The sequence below is a fragment of the Bufo gargarizans genome, chromosome 4 (genome assembly GCF_014858855.1).
Source record: "Bufo gargarizans isolate SCDJY-AF-19 chromosome 4, ASM1485885v1, whole genome shotgun sequence".
Classification (NCBI taxonomy): Eukaryota; Metazoa; Chordata; class Amphibia; order Anura; family Bufonidae; genus Bufo; species Bufo gargarizans.
Window position 1 is genome coordinate 425839677 of NC_058083.1, and position 27920 is coordinate 425867596.

Here is a 27920-nt window from a genome sequence, read left to right on the forward strand (position 1 = left end):
TCGTAATGATTGCACATTATGACTCCAGCACTGCTCTTCCAAAAGACTCAAAATTTAGGAGCAGCAGGGACAATTTGCCCTGTTACCTCAGAAAGTAAATTCGCCATTGCTGTCCAGAACAATTGTAACTCAAGGCAAAAACACGAGATGTCGAAAGTCTGGGGAGAAGCATCAATACTGTGTAGTGGGAGAAAACTAGAGTCTGGTCAAGTTTGAATATGCTCTAGTACCTTACTATATCATAAAGGGGTCTTGGCAGGAATAGCATCAAAATTAGAAACCTTTTTACCAAGCTTTCATGATTTTAGGTGGTACCAGCATGTCCATGAAAAAGATTTCACCTTTTATATCAGGTGCACGTCTTAGTGCCACATAGATAATTTCTAGTGACTTGTTAGATGAGGTGACTAGGTTGGACATTGGGAGTGCCTCTTTGTCTGCTAACGCCCCTATAAGTGTTCCGATTGATAATCAGTATGATCTTCTGTATTTGCGTTTTTCAGCTTTAATGATACTACTGAAATTCAGGAATACACTTACCAGTAATCGTTTTTCCACGAGCACTCGTCCTAATCTTACAACTCTAAATCTCTATACATTTTTTTTTTTACTATATACACAAATATATTTTCTCCCGTGTTTTTTTTTATTCTTTTATAGAAAACGCCGAATATAGGGTGGCAATAAATCCCAGGTGCTGTCATGGGCTCATGGAAAAAACGATTAACGGTAAGTGCAATCGTGGCTTTCACTTACACCCATGACAGCACCCTTGAGAAACTACTAGAGTAGAACTAGCATGGGGGGGGACTACTGCATGTAAAACATTTCTTCCAAAATAAACTGCAATTCAGGAGCTGCGCTTGAACTTCATCAGTAAGGAACAGTTCCATGAGACGATATTATCTCAATTCAAAACAATTCCAGCTTTTTTATCCTTTAAAAGGAACACGACATAGTGGAATACCCACGGGTTATTGAAACACTAGACATTTTATTTTACTTACAAGATCTACACTTGTTCACATCACACATGAAATGCCCATACGTCGTGTTCCTTTTAAAGGCTAAAAGAGCTGTGATTGCTCGTGGATATTGAGACCAAGGAGCTGGAATTGTTTTGAATCGAGATAAAATAGTCTCGTGGAAGTGTTGCTGTGTGCGAACTGATCCTTACTGATGAAGTTCAAGCGCGGACCCTGAATTGCAGTTTCTTTTGGTTAAAAGAGAAGAGACCTACTCAAGATTTTTACCCCTTTTCAAAGAAGTTTGGGCAGAAACCCCATCAGGGCTAGGAAAACCAATCCTGAATCTCCTATAGAATCCAGTCTCCCTGCAGAACCCCGCATTGACAAAATGCCCCTCCTTCCCACCAGATAGGACTGGCGTCTGTGGTAATCATTATCTGTTCTTGTAGCGCCTATGGTAACCCCTGAGAAAAATTTGCAGGATCCTGCCATCAGGTTAGGGACTGTATTATCTGAGAAGCGAGAAGAAATGGGGCATCTAAAGTGAACAAACCCTTTCATTCCTTAAGAATCTGCCACTGAAGCAACCTGGAATGAAAAATGGGACCAACCGACAGCTGGGATTGTTGAGGTCATCCTGCCTAACACAGACATGCCTTGCCTGATAGTCTTTTTGAGAGTACCAGAGCTTGAATGTCTTCCCTTAGTTGAGATATCTTGTGTAGAGGGAGGACACACCGCTGTTGTACAGAGTCCAGGATTAACCCCAGGAAGACAGAGCTCTGAGAAGGGACCAGATTTGACTTTTTTTCCAATTCAACTGCCAACCAAGCCGTTAAAGAATTCCTATAACTTCTAGAAGATGTGACGATAGAAGGTCTACTGATTCCGCTACCACCAAGAAATAGTCTAAATAAAGAATAATTAAAATGTCTTTTCCTTATATGGCCCATCACTTACGCCATGGATGTCAAACTCATGGCCCTCCAGATGTTGCAAAACTACAACTCCCAGCATTCCCTGATAGCTGCAGTATGCCCAGGCATGATGGGAGTTGTAGTTTTGCAACAGCTGGAGGGCCACGAGTTTGACATCCCTGACTCACGCCATTAACTTTGTGAAAAGTCTGGGGGCCTGGGATATGCCAAAAGGAAGGGCTTTGTATTGTAGAGAAGTTATTTTACCTTCTAAAGGCACCGCTACCATGAGGAATTTTTGAAAATCTGCATGAATTGGAACATAAGCGCCCTTTATGTCTATGGTAGCAATTACACAGTCTTTGAATAGACATTCTACTGTAGACTGAATAGATTCCATCTTGAACTTTTTGTATTCGAGATACTGATTTAATTCCCTCAAGTTTATGATCATCTGCAAAGAGCAGTCTGGTTTGGGTACTAGAAACAGGCACGAGTAAGGCTACTTTCACATTAGCGTTCAGGGCTCCGCTTGTGAGTTCCGTTCAAAGGCTCTCACAAGCGGCCCCAAACGCATCCATCCAGCTCTAATGCATTCTGAGTGGATGCAGATCCGCTCCGAATGCATCAGTATGGCACAGTTTGGCCTCCGCTCCGCTCAGCAGGCGGACACCTGAACGCTGCTTGCAGCGTTCGGGTGTCCGCCCGGCCGTGCGGAGGCAAACGGATCCGTCCAGACTTACAATGTAAGTCAATGGGGACGGATCCGTTTGAATTTGACACAATATGGCTCAATTTTCAAACGGATCCGTCCACTATTGACGTTCAATGTAAAGTCTGGACGGATCCATCTGAAGCTACTTTCACACTTAATTTTTTTTTTACAATATAATGCAGATGGATCCGTTCTGAATGGATCCATCGTCTGCATTATATGAGCAGATCCGTCTGAGCAGACCCCAGACGGATCCGCTCTGAACGCAAGTGTGAAAGTAGAGCCCCCCCACTGGACCGCCGTATATGTCATTGCTGACCTGACTTAGGCCCCGAGCCAGACTGGAAGTTGAAGAGGAAACCTTTATGTTTTTTACCTCTAGCCTCTCTCCAGTTATTTTGTTTTCTGTCAGATCTATTGAAAGCCCTCCTGTTCCTATGAAAAAAAGAGCTTTTTAGGGGGTTTAGAAACCGGAAAACCTTTCTTGCTATCAGAGGCTTTTTGTAACAGGTCATCAAGCACTGACCTAAAAAGAAAATCCCCCTGACAAGAGAGAGAACATAGCTTGTTTTTTAAACCTGTATCCCCAGACCAACCCCTAAGCCAAATAGACCGTCTAGCAGAGTTTGACAAAGCTGCTTGATCTAGCATTCATTCTTATTGCATCCGCTGAGGTATCAGAGATGAAATCTACTGCCTTGAAAATTGTTGGGAAAACCACAAGAAGCTGATCTCTGGAGGTCTTGTTTTGAATATGAGACTCCAAATCCTGCAACCATAATTTTAAGATCTGGCTGTAGAGGTAGTAGTGATGTTGGGCTTCAAGGCCTGGGTAGAGGCCTCCCATACGTTCTTAAAATAGACCTCCGCTCTTATATCAATTGGATCCTTCAATGTACCAAGGTCTTTAAATGGGAGGGAAGTTCTTTTTGAGATTTTGGTTACAGGGGCGTCTAATTTCAGTGGCCTATCCCAAGTAGAGGATTCACCCTCATCAAAAGGATACTTCCTCTTAACACTTCTAGGGATAAAAAAAATTCTTATCAGGTTTCTTCCACTCTTTTTGAATTCAATATTTAACATTTTCATTTAATGGGAAGACTCTAGGCAGCTTATGTACAAAGTCCCCAAACATAATGTCTTGAATAGACTTCTGCTCCCTAGCCTCATCTATTTTTATAGTGGCTCTTATCGTTTTAAAGGGATTCTGTCACCTCCCCTCAGCCAAAAAACGATTTAAAAGCAGCCATGCAGCACAGCTTACCTGGATTAAGCGGTGCTCTTTGATCTTGAAATCCGTCCAGCAGTTAGTGCAAAAAACGACTTTGATCGATATCTAAATGTGTCCTGAAGGTGCCCAGAGGGGCGTTTTTTTCTTCTTAGTGAGCCCAGTACCGCCCCTCTTTCAGTGCCCAGCCCGCCTTCCTTGTACTTCCTAACCGCCGCCCCCAGCCTGCCACAGCCTCTCCTCCCCCTCCCTCACGCCGAACGAAGTCTCGCACAGGCGCAGTACCCACTGAGGGCTGCGCCTGTGCGATCATCAGGAGACTGAGGGCGGCAGCTTCATCTTCGTCACTGGGCATGCGCCGAGACCAGTGACGTCCGACGTTAGCTCTTTCCCTCAGTCAGCCTGGTAGGAAGCGCAGAGGATTGCCGATCGGCTGCTGCACCCTGCGCTTTCTCCAGTCTGCCTGCCACAGTGAAGACGGCCAGCGATTTCTTTCCCCACCCTCCCTTCAGGAAAGAAATAAGTATTTGTTGGGGCGAATTAGGTATTATTATATTAAGTAAAGGCAGGCAGACTGGAGAAAGCGCAGGGTGCAGCAGCCGATCGGCAATCCTCTGCGCTTCCTACCAGGCTGACTGGGGGAAAGAGCTAACATCGGACGTCACTGGGCTCGGCGCATGCCCAGTGACGAAGATGAAGCTGCCGCCCTCAGTCTCCTGATGATCGCACAGGCGCAGCCCTCAGTGGGTACTGCGCCTGTGCGAGACTTCGTTCGGCGTGAGGGAGGGGGAGGAGAGGCTGTGGCAGGCTGGGGGCGGCGGTTAGGAAGTACAAGGAAGGCGGGCTGGGCACTGAAAGAGGGGCGGTACTGGGCTCACTAAGAAGAAAAAAACGCCCCTCTGGGCACCTTCAGGACACATTTAGATATCGATCAAAGTCGTTTTTTGCACTAACTGCTGGACGGATTTCAAGATCAAAGAGCACAGCTTAATCCAGGTAAGCTGTGCTGCATGGCTGCTTTTAAAATCGTTTTTTGGCTGAGGGGAGGTGACAGAATCCCTTTAAGTAAGGAATCCGTATCTTTTGCAGAAAATAAGGGTCTACCACAAGATTCTTCATCCAAGGAAGAACCTGAATGGCCCAGGACCTCCCCCTGCTCGTTTTCAGCAGAAGATTCTGAATCCGAGATCACGTTAACGTGACCTTGCTTTCCCACTGCAAAGGCAGGGAGGCATTTCTTAAACACTTTAATATAGTCTGAAACTTTAGATTTAACAATGTCCTTGATACTCTTAAGCATGTATGGGGATTCTTCCTCAACTACTTTGTTCACACAATGCTGACATAGTAATTTGGACAAGAAGGGAGTGAGTTTTTTCTTGCTTATGGCACACTCCCTTCCCTTAGTCTTAGACGTGGCTTTTTTCTAGGGCCCTCTTTGGTATTCTGTAACAAACAAGAGAATAAGCCCCATTAGATTATAAAAGAAAGTAAAAGCATGGGGATCAAAGCCTTTACCCCACCAGAAACTCTGGTCTGCCATCATGAACCTCCTGGACATCAGCGTGCCGATTACTCTCCTCCATAATTCCAGATGAGAGTTTTCCATTTAGGATATCCACACGTCCTCAGGCTGGGTGGGATCCTTCTGGCAGCACGCTGATGACAGGGTTTAAAAACTCCAAGACCGGGTCCCTGCTGGCGTTCCCATGCAGCCAAACTGGAAGCATTAATCCCCTTCCTGCTTCTGGCATGCATTCCACTTCGGAACTCATGCATTCCAAATATCGGAAGTCACATCATGCGACTTCCAGTACATGCGCGCGTCACATGAACGCAAATTTTACCATATGGGTGACAGAACAGGGGTGTTACGTGCCCAGTGTCTGAATTGTAAAATGACAGAATTGAGCGGTTACATTTGTCTAACAGTACAGTTGTCAGACACACTCAGTTCGCAAATGCTTTTGCAACCTATTATTCCTCCTCATTATACAATCTTCATACATCCTCTGCCGCTATAACCTCCTTTCTTGCCTCTGTCTCCATCCCCTCACTTGCAGAAACCAATCATCGTGGTCTTAAATACCATTACCCAAGAGGAGATTTTACTTTCTCTTAAGCACAGAAAGCCAAAGCCCCTGGTCCTGATGGTTATGTGACTGACTACTATAAGACCTTTCACTCTAATCTGCTTCCCTACATGTGTAAGTTATTTATTCATGTTTTGACCCTAGGCTCTATTCTACCAGAAATGTTAATGGTGGAAACAGCCTACCTCACCCACTAATTTTAGGCCCATTTCCTTACTGAGACTTAAACCTGTTTACCAACATTCTGGTGATCCAACTGCTACTGCTGATATGGGCTTTGGGTTCACCAGAAATGCAGAGTGTATGATAGATCTGTTAAAAATAGCTTAATTGTCCAGGAACCACACTTTGTATCTTTAGATGCAGATAAAAATATTTAACTGGGTTCTGGAACAAGTTCTTAATAAGTTTGGCTTCCAGGGACCTATCCTCTTGGCTATACTGGGCTTGACCTCTAGTCCCTCTATAAGGCTGTCGGCCTCTGGTTCTCTCTCTGACAAAGTTGTCCATCGTCACCTGTAGAACGCAAAATAGTTAAGGAACCTTTAGCCGAGTTCATTAATATCTGCAAAATAAAAACCAGCACCGTCCTTAAAAGCTCTGATGATCCTTTACTCTTGAGTACAGCAAGCACATATAATCACAGCACCCCGAATGTAAATGCGTTTTGGAAAAACTACATGTACTTAATCATTGCAATCGTTTCATATTACAAACTAAATGTAAGAGTGATCAGTGTTACTAAACAGGTATAGATGATATAGAATAGTAACCTGCTTGCTAAGTGTTAGTAGGCCGTGAAATCTTAGAAACTATGCACCTGTCTCAAGCCCAAAGTGGTGAAGGTAAATAAGACTAAAAAAAATAAGCAATAGTATAGTATGTAAATGGCAGGCTGGCCTAGCTGCCATGAACTAAACAACCATGAATGGAGAAGAAAAAAATAAATAAAAATGAACAGGGATACAGCCAGGACAGAGCCTAAGGCAAGGAGAAAATATATACCAGTTACAGGCAATGGACAACAAAACAGTCCTATGATATTGATTAACACCGATGGGTAGAAAGCCATGTAGCAGTCTTAGCTTGAGTGTTAAAGAATTGCACTCTGTCTCCATCAACAACAAGCAACGTAAGCCATAGTGTAGAGAATCTGAAGTTTATTCATTCTATAAAGTTTAGGAGATGTGCCAATAATGGACATGGAGGTGTTCTGGGAATAGGAGGTTTTGCAGGGGTGCAGTGGGTGCACTCGACTGGAAAGGCTCTAGAAAACAGAAAGTCAGGAAACCGATGACGCAGCCACTCAGAGGTGTACTGGGAACTTAAAGTGGCCCTGGAAAAATAAATAAAAGAGGACCCATGTTGTAGGCGGGTCCAAATTGACAGAAGGTGGGGCAACACAAATAAGCAGGGATGCCAGAAATAGGCAGGCTCAGCAATAGCATAGTACAGCACAAAATTGCTCCTCAGCATCACCAAATACCACAGTGCAGAACTAAACACTGCCACCCCAGCCATAGTATTCAATTGTATCACCATCCTGCAGCCACTGGCCAGGAGTATAAGTATCTGATGCGCTTAGCATTACACTTAATGTAGAGAGGATCAGATCCTTATGTACCCAGCTGGCAGCTGTGAGGAGGGCTTGTGCGGCCTCCTGCAGGTTCTATGGCCAGTCCGCAGCCACTTCTCAACAAAGTTTTCTAGTCTGCGTCAATCTGCCTGAAAGAGCTGATGTCAATGTGAAGGTTGTTCGTCCTAGAATGGTTCTCTTCATCATCTGCCTTTTGGAAGCAGCTTTATGCGTCAGTTCTTGTAATTTTTCAGACATAGGAGCCATGAAATGTGATCTTCAGCATGCGCCACGCGGGCCTTCAAATTCTTGGAGACCCTGTCATAGGAGGTCCATATCAAACTATAAATTCATCAATTTTGCCAGTCAGGGAGGCAGTGGAGATCTGAATGGTGGGGTTCCTCTCTTGTAAATGACCCACAGGCTGGAATGCCTGGTGGGACTCATTAGCGCCACTTGCTTGCAGATTTTCAGATGCCAGGGCCTGAAAGGAATTTTTTAAAGGCCAATAAACCCCTGTAATAAGTGGGATGTTTTAATTGATAATTGGAGCAATGGAGTACAGTGCCCATGCTCTCATTTCCATTTGGCCTCCCAACCGAGGCAGTGCAGCATATACGCAGCCTTGTAACACAGAAAACTGCTTCCACACAGTAGATGGCAGAGGGAGAGCACGAGCAGTAAGTTTCTATGTTCTCAGGAGAGCAGCAGTCCAGTTGCCTGTGATGTTGAAGGCCAAGTTAATATGGCGGGAGATGGTAATCACATGCGGTACCCATTTCCAGTAAAAACTTTGATGTCCGAGGCAGCTGAGGTGGCACAGAGCTCCCGAAGACTCATACTACGTAGGCACAGAATAAAGCTAGGATAATTAGTTGATGGATGTTCGCTTCAGCAGGTCTGCAGAATATGCGACCCGACATGTCAAGCACAAGCCACTCCCCCTTTTAGGTTATTGAAAAGGCATACTAATATTATATCATCTGGCTATCACTCCGATAGCACGCTGCCAGCCAGCATCATTATACTGAGTGATGGACCGACATGATGCTGCCAGTGAGCTATATTATACTGTCCATCACTCAGCATGCTAGATGGCAACTAAAACTTTAGAAGCTCTATAAGGCCTCGTTCACACAGGCGTGACGGATTACGTCCAGATTCGTTTAGTGAAACTCGCACCATTCTGCAAGCAAGTTTAGTCAGTTTTGTCTGCGATTGCGTTTAGTTGCTCACTTTTTTTTGGGCTCGGGTGCAATGCTTTTTTCACACGTGTGATAAAAAAAAAACCTGAAGGTTTACAAACTTCTCTTAGCAACCAGTGAAAAACGCACTGCATCCACACTTGCTTGCGGATGCAATGGGTTTTTCACTGAAGACCCATTCACTTCTATGGGGCCAGGGCTGTGTGCAAAACACAGAATATAGAACCTGCTGCGATTTTCACACAACGCAGAACTGATGCATGAAAAAAATGCTCACGTACACAGAACCATTGAAAGTGCATGCTGGGAGTCATAGTTTTGACATAGCTGGAGTGCCAAACGTTGCTGATCCCTGTGCTAATACATGACATGCTCCCACTACCCTAACTTCAGCGGGTAAGCAGACAGATTTGCTAATGAGACCATTCTCTGTTAAAGGATAACTGTCAAATTTTCATAAAAATAAATAATTAGCATATGTTACTGCTGCAGCAGCATTATGTATAAAGCAATCTTTAGTTGTCACTTACCACTGTTTCCCTTTAATTTTCCCCTTAGTTTTGAAACCTACATTATAAGGATCTTCTCAAGATGGCTCCTCTGCCAGTTCTCTGAGGCCAAAACTGCATTCCCTCGGGTCACAAACAAACTTGCTGTAGCCAGCAGCTTCCTGCCAGCCAATCAGATTAGATTACTGAGAGACACGCCTCCTCACTCTGAAGCCTAATGCAGGCATGCAGTGTGAAGGACCACCCCTCTGTATTCCTAGCCACAGACAGATGAGCCATAGCAATGATCTTTTAAGGGAGCAGTGGAAAGGGACAGGACACATTAATGAAAGCTATCATAAGGTAATTACAGATTTTTTTGGCAATAATTGATCTGACTAACTCAGGTATACATTCCTAGCTCTAATAAACTAGCTAATAAAATAAAAAATATGACCGTTATTCTTTTAAATGCAGTAAAATTATGTAAAAGTACAGTGCCCATGTAAAGGGAACCTGTCACCTGTACAGTGCTGCCCTCAGTGAATGCCCACTGATTTCAGCAGTTTGCCACTTCTGGGCTGGCACCAGTGCTGCAAGGAGATAAGTCCGATAAGGCTCACTGAACCTCCTTTCCTCAGTACAATGACGGACGGTTCCTGTCAGTAATTGTCTGGATGCGGTTAAGGAAGGAGTGACCCCACTGCCAACAACCAGGATTGCAGATCTTCAACACAGTCCTAGTGACTACCTTGCACTATATCAAGCTGAGCAAATTTGTGGCACAACGCAAGGTGAGCACAAACGTTTTTGACTGTTTTCTATACTGTATGCATATTGGACATTACTACCTTATGTTGTATTTTCCTTTTTTTGATCTCTGAACTGGACAATTCAGAATCCTGCTACACCAGTGTACAAAGTATGAAAGGCTCATTGCTCATCTGACGTTGGCTACTTCCACTTTCCTCTCCTTAGGAATTATCCTCAATACTAGAGGTGCCACTACTGTGTTAGACAGAGACCTCCTGGATAAAGCACAGTATAAGTATGTTCAGAGACTTATTCAGGAACTCACAGTTGGTTCAGTTTAAAGGGCATCGTCAGCAGATTTGTACCTATAAAACCGGCTGACTTGTTGCATGTGCACTTGGCATCTGTGCTTGTCCCATGTTCAATTGTGCCTGCATTGCTGAGAAATATGAAGTTTTAATATATAAGCCTTTATGGCAGGGGTGCACAACCTTTTTAGGTCTGGAGGATGCATTGTCACATTGCACTTAAAAAAAAAAAAAAACACAACACACCTACACAGGTCGATGCAGTGAATAGGGAGGAATGATCAATACCTTTCCTCCCACCGTTCCCTCATTATCAGTAGCACACATGTGATTACATGGCGAATGTGCTGCCGATAATCGTACATATTTCATCCTGATAAAATATGCAAAATCAGCCGACAAACGAGGGATTCCTTGTTTATCAGCCGTTCGGCAGCATGAGGATACTAGCCAGATATCAGGAATAAGCGCTCCTATGAACACTTGTTTACAATAATTGTCCAGAATATCATGCAGTGTAATAGGAACTTAAGAGATTTTCCAGTAACATAGTATATAAGGCCAAAAAAAGACATTTGTCCATCCAGTTTAACCTGCTATCCTGCAAGTTGATCCAGAGAAAGGCAAAGTAAAACCCCTGTGAGGTAGAAGCAAATTTTCCCGACTTAAAGGGAACCTGTCATGTGGATATTTGATTATAATCTAATTATATACAATCATTAACTACTAAAAAGTGCCTCAGATGTATTCACTTACTCGTGTGACAGATTGTTAGCTCATAATATACACACAAAGATGCCACATGCTAATGAGCCGATTTGAGTCCAGCATGATGTCAGCGAGTCCAGCGTGTTTTTTTTTTTATTCAGAGCCATAGCCACTCCCCTGCCCACCTGCTGCTGATTCATATGGAAAATAACTGTCAATCAGCAGCAGGTAGGCGGGGAGAGACAGGAGCTCAAATATTCAGGACTCATTATCAGCTGGAGCTTTTCAATACAAGATGTTGGCAGATTGACTGGGTCAATTAAAGAAAGTGACACAGCATTTTGCTAAGAGAATCAGTCACTTATTTATGTTGCCCTTAGTTAGGACACCATAAAACTGGTGACAGGTTCCCTTTAAGTAGAAAACAATTCCTTCCCGACTCCAATCAGGAACTGCCAGACAGTTATCACATAAGTACCGGCTGGTAAAGGCTTCGCCATTTTCAACTCCCTGGAGATGACACATGGCGACTTCAGCGAACTGCGACCGCTAGACGGCGAGAGAGAGTGGCCAAACCACGATGGAGCTGAAAGCTGAGGGGTCCGGGCAGGGTGGCAGTCCGAGCCTGGGCGCACGCAATTAAGAAAAAAAAAAAGTTTCATTTTGTTCCTCGCGGTTTTAACTCTCCAGTGGCTGCGCCCGGCTGCTGGTGCGCTGGGCCTATTTTCAAGCAGGGGCAAATACCCAGGCGCCAGGACAAACTTCCTAGTCGCCATGGCGACCTGGGATTTGTTGAGCCCTGCCATATAGTGTAAGGGAATTAGCACTGATGTATCAACCCGTTTGTATACTCCTTTATTCATTTAGCATCTCCCTGTTTGTCATTGTAACTTGTCTACTCCATGATTTGATAGAATGTTGCTAAATGTTTCTCTGCAGGGCTCTGCAGCTTGTGTGCAATACCGCAATGATCCCTTTCTGTATCGTTCACAGTGCGCACCTGGGGAGCGTATATGGTCGTCATGGTGATGACCTATGGTTGCCCTTAAATGCACGTCCATGCGCCTGCACGTCAGTAGCAGTCCGACGAAGCGTGATCCAGCGCGAAACAGCCGTCACCGCCTATTCACACCTGGGCCGTCCCGCTCCACAGCCCGTGCACCCGATGCTACCTTGCTAGTCAGCAATAAAGAATTTATGAAGACCCGACCCTGGTGAGTGCCGCGTATCTTTACCTACATTCTCTGCTATTTTCTAAAGTGAATAACCCCAATGTTCATAATCTTCCAGGGTACTATAGTCCACCCATTCCAGTTATTACTTTAGTTGCCTTCCTCTGTACCCTCTCCAGCTGTCACGGTCCCTCAAGTAACTGATGTCAAGAAATCAAGGAGATTGGCTGAGTGTGGAGGAATCTAACAGCCTCCTTGATTTCTCTTGATTCAGTGTTGATAGGTTTAATGACCACTTCCATTTTCTCAGCTGTTGCTCAGTGGTCATCACTTCTAATCTTTACAGTCTGACCCCACCCGTCTGACTATGCAGTTGATTTATATTCCCTGTTGTTCTATCTGGGCCTGAGACAGAGACTTCCATTCGTCCAACTTGGGAGGAATGGGTTGTCTCTGGTTCTATACTTATTCCAGGTCCTTATAGGGAAATCAGAGCCTAGATTAGGGTTGTCTAGGAAGCGACCTGTTTCTTCCCTAGTTTCCAGGCCCAGTTACTGTTCCCCTTCCCTCCTGTGTTCAGTGTGGAGTCGTCGTCTCCCCCTCCACTGATCGAGACACCAGCTCTGCTATGTCTGCCTTGTTCACAGGAGCCCAGAACTGTACACAGTACATGAGTGGTCTGACTAGCGATTTGTAAGGTGGAAGGACTATGTTCTCATCATGGGCATCTGTGCCACTTTTAATGCAACCCATTATCTTATTGGCCTTGGCTGCAGCTGCCTGACAATGGTTTTTACAGCTTAGTTTGCGGCTCACTAAAATTCCTAGGTCCTTTTCCATATCAGTGTTACCATTTAGTATGTACGGGTGACTTGCATTATTCCTTCCCATGTGCATAACCTTACATTTGTCAGTGTTAAACCTCATCTGCACACTTCTCTGCCCAAACATCCAATCTATCCAGATCCATCTGTAGCAGTATACTGTCCTCTTCTGTGTCCATTACTTTACACAGTTTAGTGTAAGCTGCAAAAATTGATGTTTTACTGTGCAAGCCTTCTACAAGATCATTAATAAATATATTAGAGAATAGGGCCCAATACTGACATGTGAGGTACTCCACTAGTGACCGCGACCCAATCTGAATGTGTACCGTTAATAACCACCCTCTGTTTTCCATCACTGAGCCAGTTACTTACCCACATACTGACATATTCTCCCAGTCCGAGCATTCTCATTTTATATACTAACCTTTTATGCGGTACAGTGTCAAATCCTTTGGAGAAGTCCAGATATAAGACATCCATTGATTCGCCGCTGTCAAGTCTAGAACTTACCTCCTCGTAGAAACTGATTAAATTAGTTTGACATGACCGATCCCTCATGAAGCCATGCTGATATGGCGTTCGTTATTTGCTAATTTTCACTGAGGTACTCCAAGATAGCATCTCTTAGAAAACCTTCGAACAGTTCACCCATGACAGATGTTAAACTTACCGGCCTATAGTTTCCATGCTCTGTTTTTGGACCCTTTTTGAATATTGGCACTACATTTGCCATGCGCCAATCCTGTGGAACACTCCCTGTCAGTATAGTCATTAAATAACAGAAATAGGGGTCTGGCTATGACATTGCTTAATTCTCTTAGGATACGGGGGTGTATGCAATCTGGTCCTGGCGATTTGTCTATTTTAATATTTTTAAGACGTCGCTGTACTTCTTGAGTCAGACAGGGCACTTAATGGGGAATTTACTTTTACATTCTGCATTTCATCTGACAGTTTATTTTCTTCAGTAAATACAGTGGCGAAAAAAATATTTAATAGCTTTCTCCTCATCGCTCTCTAACTCCCCCCTCATTACTCTGTAGAGGGCCGACACTTTCAGATTTATACTTTTTATCATTTATATAATTGAAAAACATTTTAGGGTTAGTTTTGCGCTCTTTGGCAATTAATCTCTCAGTCTCTAGTTTGGCTGCTTTTATTTTTCTTTTACATATTCTATTTTTTTCCTTATAGTTTTTCCTCCGTAACATGGTCTATAAAAATATCACATGATCTAACCCCCTCAGGTGAACACCATAATTTATTTTTTTTTCTATAAAACAAGGTGTAAAACAAGCCATTTTTTGTCACCTTACATCACAAAAACTGTAATAGCAAGCGATCAAAGAGTCATACGCACCCCAAAAAAGTGCCAAACAGTCATCTCATCCAGAAAAAAAACGAGCCCCTACACAAGACAGTCGCCCAAAAAATAAATAAAACTAATGGCTTTCAGAATGTGGAGACACTAAAGAATCATTTAAAAAATTAAAATAAAATGCTTTGTTATGTAAAAATGAAACAAACAACCCAAAAAAGTAGTCATATTTGGTGTTGTTGCGCACGTGACAACCTGCTCTATAAACATACCACATGATCTAACCTGTCAGATGAATGTTGTAAAAAACAACAAAAAAACATGCCAAAAAACAACGCCATTTCTTGTTACCTTGCCTCACAAAAAGTGTAATATAGAGCAACCAAAAAAATCATATGTACCCTATCCCGTAGTTTCTAAAATGGGGACACTTTTTGGGAGTTTCTACTCTAGGGGTGCATCAGGGGGGCTTCAAATGGGACATGGTGTAAAAAAAAAAAAAAAAACAGTCCAGCAAAATCTGCCTTCAAAAAACCGTATGGCATTCACAAAATTGTTGCGCGACTTGGGCTGAAACTCCATGATCCAAAGCTCGATTCACTGAAGCCTACCTCTAGGTGAAACCACAACGCCTCCATTGCTCTTAGAGGCTCATTTGCATACATTAAAACATAATTTTTCTCAGCATTGCGGGCACATATTAACATGGGACCAACACAGACTGCTTCAGCAGCGAGTTTCATAGGTACAAATCTGCTGACAAATGCCCTTTAAACACCTGGACTACAATAAAGGTATCTTTCTATAAATGCCCACACATAAGCCATTCTGTTTTGAGCATAGACTTTGTGGTCTACATCTACTTATCAGTTTTTTATTCTTTGTTGAACACACTTCTTCTGATTACTGTACAATCACTGACTGTACCTTAAATGTGTGCTTGATGTTAAATTTCTTTATAGCACAATATTTCATATTATTCTACAATGATATTCAATTAACTTTAATTTACTAATCTGTAAATTAACCACCTCCCGACCGCTGTACGCATATATGCGTCCGGGAGGTGGTTGATTTATTCCTCCTGGACGCACATACGCGTCTTCTCGCGAGACGCGAGATTTCCTGTGAAGGCGCGCACACAGGCGCGCGCGCTCACAGGAACGGAAGGTAAGCGAGTGGATCTCCAGCCTGCCAGCGGCGATCGCTCGCTGGCAGGCTGGAGATCCGAATTTTTTAACCCCTAACAGGTATATTAGACGCTGTTTTCATAACAGCGTCTAATATACCTCCTACCTGGTCCTCTGGTGGTCCCTTTTGTTAGGATCGACCACCAGAGGACTCAGGTAGGTCAGTACAGTCGCACCAAACACCACACTACACTACACCCCCCCCCCCCGTCACTTATTAACCCCTTATAAACCCCTGATCACCCATGATCACCCCATATAAACTCCCTGATCACCCCCCTGTCATTGATCACCCCCCTGTCATTGATCACCCCCCTGTCATTGATCACCCCCCTGTCATTGATCACCCCCCTGTCATTGATCACCCCCCTGTCATTGATCACCCCCCTGTCATTGATCACCCCCCTGTCATTGATCACCCCCCTGTCATTGATCACCCCCCTGTCATTGATCACCCCCCTGTCATTGATCACCCCCCTGTCATTGATCACCCCCCTGTCATTGATCACCCCCCTGTCATTGATCACCCCCCTGTCATTGATCACCCCCCTGTCATTGATCACCCCCCTGTCAGGCTCCGTTCAGACGTCCGTATGATTTTTACGGATCCATGGATACATGGATCGGATCCGCAAAACACATGCAGACGTCTGAATGGAGCCTTACAGGGGGTGATCAATGACAGGCGGGTGATCACCCATATACACTCCCTGATCACCCCCCTGTCATTGATAACCCCCCTGTAAGGCTCCATTCAGACGTCCGCATGTGTTTTGTGGATCCGATCCATGTATCCATGGATCCGTAAAAAATCATGCGGATGTCTGAATGGAACCTTACAGGGGGGGTGATCATTGACAGGGGGGTGATCACCCTGATCACCCCCTGTCATTGATAACCCCCCTGTAAGGCTCCATTCAGACGTCCGCATGTGTTTTGTGGATCCGATCCATGTATCCATGGATCCGTAAAAATCATGCGGATGTCTGAATGGAGCCTTACAGGGGGGGTGATCAGTGACAGGGGGGTGATCACCCTGATCACCCCCTGTCATTGATAACCCCCCTGTAAGGCTCCATTCAGACATCCGCGTGTGGTTTGCGGATCCGATCCATGGATCCGTAAAAATTATACGGACGTCTGAATGGAGCCTTACAGGGGGGTGATCAATGACAGGGGGGTGATCAGGGAGTCTATATTGGTGATCACCCCCCTGTCATTGATCACCCCCCCCCCCCCCGGTAAGGCTCCATTCAGACATTTTTTTGGGCACAAGTTAGCGGAAATTTTTTGTTTGTTTTTGTTTTTGTTCTTTCTTACAAAGTCTCATATTCTACTAACTTGTGTCAAAAAATAAAATCTCACATGGACGCACCATACCCCTCACGGAATCCAAATGCGTAAACATTTTTAGACATTTATATTCCAGACTTCTTCTCACGCTTTAGGGCCCCTAAAAAGCCAGGGCAGTATAAATACCCCACATGTGACCCCATTTCGGAAAGAAGACACCCCAAGGTATTCCGTGAGGGGCATATTGAGTCCATGAAAGATTGAAATTTTTGTCCTAAGTTAGCGGAAAGTGAGACTTTGTGAGAAAAAAAAACAAAAAATCAATATCCGCTAACTTGTGCAAAAAAAAAAATAAAAATTATAGGAACTCGCCATGCCCCTCATTGAATACATTGGGGTGTCTTCTTTCCAAAGTGGGGTCACATGTGGGGTATTTATACTGCCCTGGCTTTTTAGGGGCCCGAAAGTGTGAGAAGAAGTCTGGGATCCAAATGTCTAAAAATGCCCTCCTAAAAAGAATTTGGGCCCCTTTGCGCATCTAGGCTGCAAAAAAGTGTCACACATGTGGTATCGCCGTACTCAGGTGGAGTTGGGGAATGTGTTTTGGGGTGTCATTTTACATATACCCATGCTGGGTGAGAAAAATATCTTGGTCAAATGCCAACTTTGTATAAAAAAATGGGAAAAGTTGTCTTTTGCCAAGATATTTCTCTCACCCAGTATGGGTATATGTAAAATGACCCCCCAAAACACATTGCCCAACTTCTCCTGAGTACGGCGATACCACATGTGTGACACTTTTTTGCAGCCAAGGTGGGCAAAGGGGCACATATTCCAAAGTGCACCTTTTGGATTTCGCAGGCCATTTTTTACACATTTTGATTGCAAGGTACTTCTTACACATTTGGGCCCCTAAATTGCCAGGGCAGTATAACTACGCCAAGGTATTCCGTGAGGGGCATGGCGAGTTCCTAGAATTTTTTATTTTTTGTCACAAGTTAGCGGAAAATGATGATTTTTCTTTTTTTTTCTTTTTTCCTTACAAAGTCTCATATTCCACTAACTTGCGACAAAAAAAAAAAAAATTCTAGGAACTCGCCATGCCCCTCACGGAATACCTTGGGGTGTCTTCTTTCCAAAATGGGGTCACTTGTGGCGTAGTTATACTGCCCTGGCAATTTAGGGGCCCAAATGTGTGAGAAGTACCTTGCAATCAAAATGTGTAAAAAATGGCCTGCAAAATCTGAAAGGTGTCATTTTACATATACCCATGCTGGATGAGAGAAATATCTTGGCAAAAGACAACTTTTCCCATTTTTTTTATACAAAGCATTTGACCAAGATATTTTTCTCACCCAGCATGGGTATATGTAAAATGACACCCCAAAACACATTCCCCAACTTCTCCTGAGTACGGCGATACCAGATGTGTCACACTTTTTTGCTGCCAAGGTGGGCAAAGGGGCACATATTCCAAAGTGCACCTTTTGGATTTCACCGGTCATTTTTTACACATTTTGATTGCAAAGTTCTTCTCACACATTTGGGCCCCTAAATTGCCAGGGCAGTATAACTACGCCACAAGTGACCCCATTTTGGAAAGAAGACACCCCAAGGTATTCCGTGAGGGGCATGGCGAGTTCCTAGAATTTTTTCTTTTTTGTCGCAAGTTAGTGGAATATGAGACTTTGTAAGGAAAAAAAAAAAAAAAATCATCATCATTTTCCGCTAATTTGTGACAAAAAATAAAAAGTTCTATGAACTCACTATGCCCATCAGCGAATACCTTAGGGTGTCTACTTTCCGAAATGGGGTCATTTGTGGGGGTTTTCTACTGTTTGGGCATTGTAGAACCTCAGGAATCATGACAGGTGCTCAGAAAGTCGGAGCTGTTTCAAAAAGCGGAAATTCACATTTTTGTACCATAGTTTGTAAATGCTATAACTTTTACCCAAACCATTTTTTTTTTGCCCAAACATTTTTTTTTTTAATCAAAGACATGTAGAACAATAAATTTGGCGAAAAATTTATATATGGGTGTGGTTTTTTTTGCAAAATTTTACAGCTGAAAGTGAAAAATCATTTTTTTTGCAAAAAAATCGTTACATTTTGATTAATAACAAAAAAAGTAAAAATGCCAGCAGCAATGAAATACCACCAAATGAAAGCTCTATTAGTGAGAAGAAAAGGAGGTAAAATTCATTTGTATGATAAGTTGCATGACCGAGCGATAAACGGTGAAAGGAGTGTAGTGCCGAAGTGTAAAAAGTGCTCTGGTCATGAAGGGGGTTTCAGCTAGCGGGGCTGAAGTGGTTAAAATCGATAACAAATAGTAATAATTGTATCTTCTTTAACCACCTAACTGTTTTCCCTCAGTCAGCTCCAGCAGTGGAAGAGGTAGCTAACTGGAGGGGGGAGGGCTGCTTTAGATGCTGCTATCTACTGAATGGTAGCAGCTAAAAACATGGAACTGTTCTTGTTTGAAAGCTGACATTTCAATACCAAAACGACAGCAATACGTTCAGTACAGGGGAACATATCACTGAAATTGGCATACTGTGAATGCAGCTAAAAGTAAAAACCGGTTTTAACTGCGATTATTCCCAACTTGATTTCTAACAGTGATTTCTCCGATTTCTCCTCAGTTGCTTGGACTTCAGCTGTCATTTTGGTCTTGTATGAAAGCCTGGAATGTCAGCTTTCAAACAAGACCAATTTGCATGTTTCTAGCTGCTACCATTCAAGAGATCTAAAGCAGCTCTCCCCCTCCAGTTAGCTACTGCTCACTCCCACTGCCCGAGCAGAACTCGGGCAAACTGTTAGGTGGTTAAAGGGTATCCAGCGATCACTCTGTCAAACTGTTTGCATAGACACACAGCTGTGGTTCACCTGATTAAAACACTTTCTCTTTTGTTCATTTAAGGCTTTGTTCTCAGAGTTATGATAATTTTGCTCAATATACAAATTAGGCCATTGGTAAAATGAGGGTGTTACCATTGTTCCTGTTGCACCCAAGCTCCCCTTCTTTCGGTGGCTAACCACCTCACTGGCTGCTTTGATTGACAGGGCCAAAAAGTAGCAAAGCAGTGAGGGATGTGGTTGGACACAGAACTGCCTGCAATGCAATGATGCAGTTATTTTACCAAAGGCCTAATTTGCAAAAACATTTATAAAAAAATCATAACTTGGGAAAAGAGCGCCTTCTGATGGACAACAGAAACACACATTTTAGGCTACTTTCACACTAGCGTTCGATCGGATCCGTTCTGAACGGATCCAATCATAATAATGCAGACGGAGGCTCCGTTCAGAACGGATCCGTCTGCATTATATTGGCAAAAAAAAGCTAAGTGTGAAATTAGCCTGAGCGGATCCGTCCAGACTTTTACATTGAAAGTCAATGGGGGACGGATCCGCTTGAAGATTGAGCCATATTGTGGCATCTTCCAACGGATCCGTCCCCATTGACTTACATTGTAAGTCTCGACGGATCCGCACGCCTCCGCACGGCCAAGCGGACACCCGAACGCTGCAAGCAGCGTTCAGGTGTCCGCCTGCTGAGCGGAGCGGAGGCTGAACGCCGCCAGACTGATGCAGTCTGAGCGGATCCGCATCCATTCAGACTGCATCAGGGCTGGACGGAGGCGTTCGGGTCCGCTCGTGAGCCCCTTCAAACGGAGCTCACGAGCGGACAGCCGAACGCTAGTGTGAAACTAGCCTTAAACATCTTTCCGGAATATAAAAAATTTGCACACAACATCAGCACAGAATTTGCCAAGATATTTTTACTATAATAAATAAAATAAATAAAATTACCCTTGCTTTTCTTTCTGCTTCCAGGCGCTGCATAACAAGTATGGCGTCCATATCATCATCATCTTCATCCTCGTCATCATCCTCATCTTTCTGCTTGGACTCTTGAAGCCTCTTCTGGAATTGCCACTCTAGCATTAATTTGCGTAGCCTATCATTCTCTTCAACAGAACGCTCCGATTTGTTTTGTAGCTCATTGATTTCCTTGCTGAGCATATCTACAATGTGCATTTGTTGCTGTTTTTCCAACTTCTCCTTGGCATCCCGTTTCCATGGATCAGGAGAAAGGCTGTCAGTGGAAGAAAGTTCCTCTTTGCTGATAGTAATATACTGAAGGTCTCGTCTTTCTATTGTGCGTGGCTGCTGTTGAGGCTGCAATTCCCGAATAACAGTTTCTTGAGGACGGGAAAAACTTGCAGGTTTCTCTGGTTTTGGGTGTGTTATATTTGGAGGTGGTACTGGTACTGAAGATTGTGGAATAACACCCTGAGGCGGGGCGATAGGCTGGGTCTGCACTTTTCCAAGTTTTCTCTCTTGTTCTCGTCTTTTCCTTTCTCTTTCTTCTTCAAGACGGGCTTTTTCCTTCTCATACCATCTCTGGTGTTCTTCTCTTTTTTTCCTCTCTAATGCAGCAGCTTGTGAGTTTAATTGAGAGCTCACCTGATTTTGTGATAGTGGTGGTACAGGAACACCCTCAAAATTCTCAAATTCATTTCCATAATGAGGTGGTGGTGGTGGTGGTGGTAGTGTAACATCTGTTCTAACAGGCTGTGAACCAGCAACTGGAGCAGGCTGAGATGCAACTGGAGTTTTCCAACGCCCAGGACCAGTTTTGTTTAATGATGAGGTGGAAGAATATGTTTGCAGAGAACTGTTTAGATGTTCTTGGCTGGATGTACTAGATTCCATAGTAGAGGTATGACTCATCCAAGCATCTTTATTATCTATCTTTCTTTCTAAAAATTCCAAATCTTTACGTATCACAGGCTCCATATGACCGCGTTCTGATTGAAATTCAAGTTCATCTCCTAACTCCTCTTGGGAATGTGCAACTCGCTGTTAAATTAAAAACAGAAAAGTACATTGAACTATAGCTACAAACCAAAAATACAGTATTGTTAGATTCAGAGTCCTAGAGAGCAGGTACTATTAAAATTTCTAAAGGTAATGTAACTGTTTAAGCCCATAAAAGCTATGGCTTTTATCACTGCATTTTACTCATACTGGGCTGCAATTTTTTTTTTGTTTGGACACATATTTTATCGTTTTATTATATAGTATTATGGATTAATTACACATTCTTTGTGATAAAATGATGTATTTATAATGTCATTCACGCCGGCACCGGCATGAGTTAATGCTAGTTTAATTTGTAAGCACTTTAATTTGATGATAGATTATATATATATATATATATATATAATTTTTTGCATTGTTCACATTGCTTGAGAAAGGCAAAGGCTTCATGTTGGAGCCGAAACGCCGCGTCACTTATGGGTGAATAAACACATACTCTTTTTCTACTACAATTTGGAGTGCTGCTCTGCTTTTTATTTTTATATATTTATTAGAGTTCGCTGAATTTCTGGAAAATCGCTTCGGGTCTAATACGAACAAATTGGTCAACTTTGATTCAGGTACAAATAGATTCAACCTAAAATCAAAAGTGCTCAGAATGCACTTGAAAAAAGTTGTGTATGACATTCCGAGGTCTCCTAGGACTGGATACAACCTCCTTCAAGCAATTTAACGACAAGATGGCTTTAGTAATGACAAAGTGACAGTAACATAGTAAGATGGAACTCTGCCTGATGAGGTGGTGATGGTGAGTTCACTAAAAGAGTTCAAGAGGGGCCTGGATGTATTTCTGGAATGTTATAATATTACAGGCTATTAGAGAGGGGTCGTTGATCCAGGGAGTTATTCTGATTGCCTGACTGGAGTCGAGAAAATTGGCTTCTACCTCACAGGGATCTTTTTGCCTTGCTCTGGATCAACCTGCAGGATAACAGGCCGAACTGGATGGACAGATGTCTTTTTTCAGCCTTATAAACTGTTACTATGGGTAAATGATTGTTGTTAGTGGTAAAAACACATTGCACACATCTGATTTGTTTGCAGTTTACTAATCTGTGTCAGTTTGGCGCAGCAGCTGAAAAAGTTGTTCAATCAAGTTCAGCACTACAATATAACATTGAGTGACTGACTGAGAACATTCACATTAGGTACACTAGTCTGTCATTCATGGAAACTTTGTATTGTGCAACTATGGAACATAAAAATATGTCAGCCAGTACATGTATGGTTTTTTTTTTTTTTTTATTAACTGGGCTTGTAGCCGACTCCTACACTTAAAGAAAATAAAACTAAAGTACTGTAGCTTAAATATTGATGGGCAGCGCAACCAAGCTCATTGAATGGCTGCAGTGCAGTGACACACACTAGTACACTACATTGAGTCTGACCCTGAGTCTGCCTTGCTCTGCTGTCTTCTGATCTGTAAAAGAGTGGATGTCATTTGGAGCAATTTGCCTGAATCAAATCACACAAGCTTCAGAATCACTTGGAACCTGAATTTTTGAAGTCTGTAAATTCACTTTGTTTACAATTTATTCAATCTTCTCTATCAAAAAATTTATTAAATTTTCATAAACTTTTTATTTTTTTTAGGGACTTGAACCTGTGATAGTTTTCTCGCTTGTACTATAAACGGTAATACTTCTGTATTACTCTGTTTAGCACTCTATACTAATAGAGTATGACATCCAGCCATAAGGCTGCCACATGGCAGACCAAGACAACTACTCCGCACCTAACAATTGTATTCAAAGAGTTGCTCTCTATGCCTAACCACTCAGGTGCCAATATCACTAGTGACCATGGCATCTGAGTTGCAAAACCTGCAGGATTGGAGTGATCTGCAATATAGGCAGTGAGAGCAGAGACCATCAGTCAGACCAGTGAAGAATGTAGGGTCATTATTGAATCAGAGCACCACACCTCCCCTATGCTATTGAAGTGTGACCACACTGTGCTAATTTCATTAGAATAAAATATGCACAGCTTCTCTGTTTGCATGTTTATTTAAGCCCATCAAGAAAACAGCTGCCATTCTGACATTCTAGAACCCTCCTATTTTTTAAATGAGGATTATCTTGCATATAAACCCTTCCATGTGCATCAAACTGAAATTACTGTTTCCACATTAAGAGCCTTTACCTTTTCACTAGGCCTGCACAATACATCGCCAAAGCAATCGCAATAAATCGCCATATCGCAATCGCCAATTGGCCGACCCAAAAATGCTGCAATTGTATTATATATTATATTTTTTGCTTTATAAGACAAACTTTTTCCCACCCAAAAAGTGAGGGGAAAATGGCAGTGCGTCTTATAAAGCGATGGTTGACTTTTTACGTGGCCGACACGGCTGTATCGCCGGCCGTTATACTGCACAGCGCGGCCGGCGATGCATCAGTTACAGTGCGGGGAGGGGCTGGAGGCAAGTCGTTATTTTAATGAACAAATGTTCTTCTATTTATTCTATTTCTCTGTTCTGTGCAGTGCTATTAAGAAAATGGCAAGTTTTGTATTTTGTACTTTTGCAGTAATGTAAATATGTTATTTAATTTAGTAAAAGATGTCTTATTTTGAAAAACACTGTGCATTTCAGTTCTGGAGTTAAGCATAACTGCATTTCACCATGATCGGTAATTTCTGTGTACTTTTGCCTTGAAAATCCAAGCAAACAGACCTCTAGCACAATTCCCTTAAAATATTGCATCGCATATCATTATCGCAATTTTTAGGGCCCTAATCGCAATCGCACAAAATTCCCATATTGTGCAGCCCTACTTTCCACAGAAGGAAAATAATTAGTATTTTATTTTGAATGGTACAGTACAGCAGAAAAGTGTTTTCTATGAATATTGAGTTAAGAAAATACAGTTTTCTGAAAGACTGATATTACATTACACAACACTACTGATGATATTATTTATTAGCTTGTCTGACAATTCCTGTGAACTGCTTACCTGAATGGAAGCATTGCTAGAGTGGTCATTTCCAACTTGGTCATGTACTTTCTCTTCAAAATCTGGCCATTGACCCGATGCGGGAGTTATTCTATCTTGACATTTGGGGTTTGGAAAAGTAAAATATTCTCTTGTATATGTCTGTGTTGGAATTGGATAGGCCTCTGGTCTTGACGGCAGCTGTAGTTCCTAAATTTAAGACACAATTTAGAAAAGGAGATCCATAACAAAAGGTAGACCGTACCTATAAAATACTAAATAACACTAAATAATTAAAAATACAAGTTTTCAATACAGTGCTAAATCCAATGTAAACATGCTTTGTTTTAATAGAAAACAAAGCCACACTGCCACGAAAAGTCCATAAAATATTTCATCTTTACTAGAGAACCAATATGATAGTATGATTGGAAGAAGAAAAAGACATGTGTTGGGGACTACATTAGGAGCCACTTCTGGGTCTATAATGTATTCAATGATTTCTTTGGAGGTGGATTTTTTTTACTTGTACTTTATATTTAGAATCATTAATTGTGAATAATACATTTTCCACCTTTTTCTACATTTATTCAGTCTTGACCGCAGTATGGCACCTATTCTGTGGAAGGTGTCTCAACCCATTATACAGTCCTGATCAAAAGTTTAAGACCACTTAAAAAAATGGCAAAAAAATCATTTAGCATGGCTGGATCTTAACAAGGCTCCAAGTAGAGCTTCAACATGCAATAAGAAGAAATGAGTGCGACAAATGTTTTTTTGAGCATTCAATTTTATGAAAACGAATAAACTAAAAACAAAAGAGTGATGTTATTCTCCTGGAAGAAGTCCCTTGTCCTGCAGGCATTGTGTACTGTAGCGTTGTCCTGTTGAAAAACCCAGTCGTTACCACACAGACGAGGGCCCTCAGTCATGAGGAATGCTCTCTGCAACATCTGGACATAGCCAGCAGCTGTTTGACGCCCCTGCACTTCCTGAAGCTCCATTGTTCCACTGAAGGAAAAAGCACCGCACACCATTATGGCGCCCCCTCCACTGTGGCGCGTAGAAAACATCTCAGGTGAGATCTGCTTGTCATGCCAGTAACGTTGGAAACCATCAGGACCATCAAGGTAAAAAAAATTCTCATCAGAGAATAAAACTTTCTTCCACCTTTGAATGTCCCATGTTTGGTGCTCTCTTGCAAAGTCCAAACGAGCAGTTCTGTGGCGTTCAAGGAGACGAGGTCTTTGAAGACGTTTTTTGAAGCCCTCTCAGATGCCGTCTGATGGTTATGGAGCTGCAGTCAGCACCAGTAAGGGCCTTAATTTGGGTCGAGGATCGTCCAGTGTCTTGACGGACAGCCAATTGGATCCTCTGGCTCAGTGCTGATGAATTTTTTTTTGGGCCTTCCACTTTTTTTGTTCCATAAACCTCAGGATCATTTAAGAAATTCCAAATGACTGTCTTACTGTGTCCCACCTCAGCAGTGATGGCGCGCTGTGAGAGAGACCCTGCTTATGCAGTTCAACAACCCGACCACGTTAAAAAAGGGACATTTTTTTTGCCTTTGCCATCATAACGTGTGACTACCTGACAGAAAATGACAATGAATCCACATCTTTGCACAGATTTGGCCTTTTAAAGGCATGGGCATGTGGTCTAAAATTTGGATCAGCTGAAAAACAACCTGTTAAAGTTTAATCGTTATTTTCATTTACTTGAATGCTCAAAAAATGTTTGGTCTCACTCTCATTTCTTCTTGTTGCATGTTGAAGCTCTACTTGGAACCTTGTTAAGATCCAACAATGTAAAATATGCTTTTTTTGCCATTTTTCAACTTTTGGTCAGGACTGTATTGGTCTTTTAATCATATTGATACTCTAAGGCCTCATGCACACGACCGTGCCGTTTTTTTGCGGTCTGCAAACCGCGGATCCGCAAAAAACGGAAGCCGCCCGTGTGCCTTCTGCGATTTGCGGAACGGAAGACCCATTGTAGACATGCCTATTCTTGCCCGCATCACGGACAAGAATAGGACATGCTATATTTTTTTTTGCGGTGCCACGGAACGGAGCAAAAGGATGTGGACATCACATGGAGTGCTGTCCGCATCTTTTGCTGCCCCATTTTAGTGAATGGGTCCGCATCTGAGCTGCCAAAACAACGGCTCGGATGTGGACCAAAACAACGGCCGAGTGCATGAGGCCTAATAAAGATGAAATATTTTATCAACCTTTTATTGCAGTGTGATTGTTTTCCATGTTGGAGTTTGCAGTTTTTTGCATGCGCCTGCAAATATTATTCTTTCTATTGTGCCCAATTTTGATAGAGGTATACATAAATACGAAAGCCAACCACCAAAAATCAGAGTTCCCATCTGTGGAAAAATACTGCTCAGCAAAGAACTCCTTCAAGTTACCACTACTGTTAAAATGAACCATTATTTACAGAATAATACACAGAAAAACAAATTGAACAAGAACACCAAACACAATTGATCATAGAAAATGTAAATAACTGACCTCCATACACAAATTTCCAGTAGAGACTGATGTGAACTTCACTGGTGCTGTACTGCCATAAGCAATTTTAGCTCCTGGACTTTGAGGTTGATCTAAAAAAATAAATAAAAAAAATAAAATAAAAAAATAATAATAATAATAATAATAATAATAATAATAATAAAATATACCAGTATATAATAAGATATTAGCTAGATAGGTGAATGTATATATATATAAAAAAATAAAAATCTTGGTACCCTTCTGTTAAAGAAACGCCCACAATGATCACTGAAATGACTTGAAACTGAGAAAAGTAATAAATGTTTATTAAAAATCAGTTAATGAAAACCAGACATTGCTTTTTAATTGTTGTTCAACAGAATCATAAAAAAAAAAAATATTGAAAGTGGCCTGGACAAAAATTATGGTACTGCTAAATGGGAGCGCTTTAAATCTACTTTGGATAAGTATATTTGGGTAAGTATATTGTTAAATCCATTCCTAGAGGTAACAAGTACAAGCAAATAAAATTAAACCCTACACGGCCTACAAACAGTGTAAAAAGGGCAATAACGGCAAAACTAGGGGCGAGGGGTCAGCTGTAGCCTTTAAAAAGTTTAAATAAAAAGGTGAATTATGGGGGTAATAAAATCAGCGAAAATACACAATGAAATACAGGTGGCCAAAGCAAGCAAGAACAAAGGTCAGAACATGTAGGGCCCATAAATGATCAAGCGAAGACAGAGTTCCTAAAAATGTTCTATACAATAGGAGAGGGCATCTCATGAGGATTGTGCCACTGGTGTAAATACCTCAAATAACATACTTAAC

General features: G+C 42.4%; 1 protein-coding gene across 12 annotated transcripts in view; it reads right to left on the minus strand.

The window, feature by feature from the left end:
* AFDN (afadin, adherens junction formation factor) overlaps nucleotides 1–27920 on the minus strand; it is a 296787-nt gene that overhangs the window by 59775 nt on the left and 209092 nt on the right. For all 12 annotated transcript variants that reach the window (XM_044289638.1, XM_044289639.1, XM_044289640.1 and 9 more), the window contains 3 exons: nucleotides 27108–27199; nucleotides 24607–24795; nucleotides 20576–21628 (listed from right to left, as the gene is read on the minus strand). In XM_044289638.1, the coding sequence (XP_044145573.1) occupies nucleotides 20576–21628; nucleotides 24607–24795; nucleotides 27108–27199 (1334 nt within the window). The remainder of the gene's footprint in view (nucleotides 1–20575; nucleotides 21629–24606; nucleotides 24796–27107; nucleotides 27200–27920) is intronic.